Raw genomic sequence first — 1,832 nt, 5'->3', positions numbered from 1 at the left:
ATTATTGCTCTTGAATCAGACAATATTACAACTCTCATCTCTCTCACTTCCTCCAGCCGCTGCAGGAGGGGAGTGTGGCTCCTACCAACGGGCGGGTCTCCTGTTAATGGGAAGGGCTACAGTTAGTAATGGGCGTTGTGGCTTCTGTTTATGGGCGGAGTTATGACCAGCAAGGGACGTACTCTTGTGGGCGGGGCAACATTCCGTAATGGGCGGGACTCCAGTGAATGGACGTGTGGGCGGGGCTAAGTCGAGCAGAGCGCGTTGTGTGTCAATAAAGTTAGGTTGTTGAGTGGCGGCTCTGGCCATGGCGGCGGTGAAGGTCGCCCTCGGAGTCCGGGCGTTGAGCTCGGGAGTTCGGAACTCGCTCTGGAAGCTGGGCCGCCTCAGCCACATAGCGTTGGCAGTGCCGGAGATGGAGCGGGCCCGTGCCTTCTACCGGGAGGTGCTGGGCGGCCGGGTGGGCGAGCCGGTGGCTCTGCCCGAGCACGGCGTCAGCGCGGCCTTCGTGGAGCTGGACAACACCAAGTTGGAACTGCTGGAGCCGCTGGGCGAACGCAGCCCGATCCTCGGCTTCCTCCGTAAGAACCCCGGCGGCGGCATCCACCACATTTGCCTGGAGGTGGACCACATGGCCGCCGCCCTTCAGCAGCTGCGGGCCCAGCAGGTGCGCACCCTGAGCCCGGAGCCTCGGCTCGGAGCCCACGGCAAGCCTGTCATCTTCCTGCACCCCAAGGACTGCGGCGGCATCCTGCTGGAACTGGAGGAGGCGTGACAGCCGTCCCTGGGCGGCCTGCAAGATCAGCAGATACTTTAAACGCGATCATTAAACGCCCACCCACTTCGATGGAGATGAGAAGTCAAATGCTGCTCCGATTGATCCTGATGCAGGGTTACGATCCCCAAATGAGTGGACAATTTCCTCCCTAAAATTCTGCTCGATCCCCAGAGTTCTTCGGGCTGAATGTTGCTCGTTGAGATCAATTATTTATTCATCTTCTCTATCTATTGATACTATCTACCCTGTTCCACCTGTTCTGTTAATATCACCCAATGCCCTGAGCTTTCTTACAGCACCAGGATTAATCCAAGTCCGCGGGAGATGTTTGAACACTGAGAGCAGCTGGCAACTCCTAGTCTGGTCAGGTATCATCTCTGAGAAGAGGAACAGTTTTGACTGGAAGCAGTATCACTGTTTCACTTTTCATCGACCTTGCCTGCTTTGCTGAGTGATCCCAGCATTTTTTATTTTTGTTTCGGATTTCTGGCATCGTTTTCGTCTCACTTGAAGCAGATTAACTGGTGTTTTACTTTGAATAACTGTCAGATTGGACTAAAGCTTCCAATGGGATTTTTTTCCTCGCCAGGCATGTTCAATCGACCAGTAAATAGTTTTCCAATGATTGCAAGGGGATTGGAGTGAGGGTGTCTATAACTTATTTAATTATTCTGTATTTTGTGCCATAGCCTTTACAGATCATTGGAAATAAAGGCTGGGAAGTTTGTACAATTTATTTTTAAATGTATGCTTCTGTATAATGGTCAAATCAAATATTAAATAGGCATTCTGTACCTTTCAAAATGCTGTTTAAAAATTCAAAGCAATTTTATACAAACTTGTCAACCTTTTCAAAGAGTCAGTTTATTGGCATTTTAGTTTGCAGTAGAAGGCAGTGGAGAAGGAAAACATTGATTTTAAACCTCCGCTGTCTTGCGGCCATACCCACCCATGGGAAAGGCTTCGGGAGTAAACCCCAAGGAAGAAAGCTGGAACTAGGGTCCCAAAGGCAGTTTGATGTTGTTTACAACTTCACTCTGGCAGCCTCTGCGAC

At 50.9% G+C, this 1,832-nt stretch overlaps 1 protein-coding gene across 1 annotated transcript; it reads left to right on the top strand.

Annotated features, from left to right (window-relative positions):
* Nucleotides 1–248: 248 nt before the first annotated feature.
* mcee (methylmalonyl CoA epimerase) lies at nucleotides 249–1,601 on the top strand. The gene has a single exon (XM_073054066.1). It carries the CDS (start codon nucleotides 308–310, stop codon nucleotides 773–775), a length of 468 nt encoding a protein of 155 aa, XP_072910167.1. The 5' UTR covers nucleotides 249–307; the 3' UTR covers nucleotides 776–1,601.
* The last annotated feature ends 231 nt before the right edge of the window (nucleotides 1,602–1,832 follow it).

Source organism: Hemitrygon akajei, chromosome 8, assembly GCF_048418815.1.
Source record: "Hemitrygon akajei chromosome 8, sHemAka1.3, whole genome shotgun sequence".
NCBI classification, from domain to species: Eukaryota; Metazoa; Chordata; class Chondrichthyes; order Myliobatiformes; family Dasyatidae; genus Hemitrygon; species Hemitrygon akajei.
The sequence above is the reverse complement of the archived record's forward strand: the minus strand, read 5'-3'. Positions and strand labels throughout refer to the sequence as shown.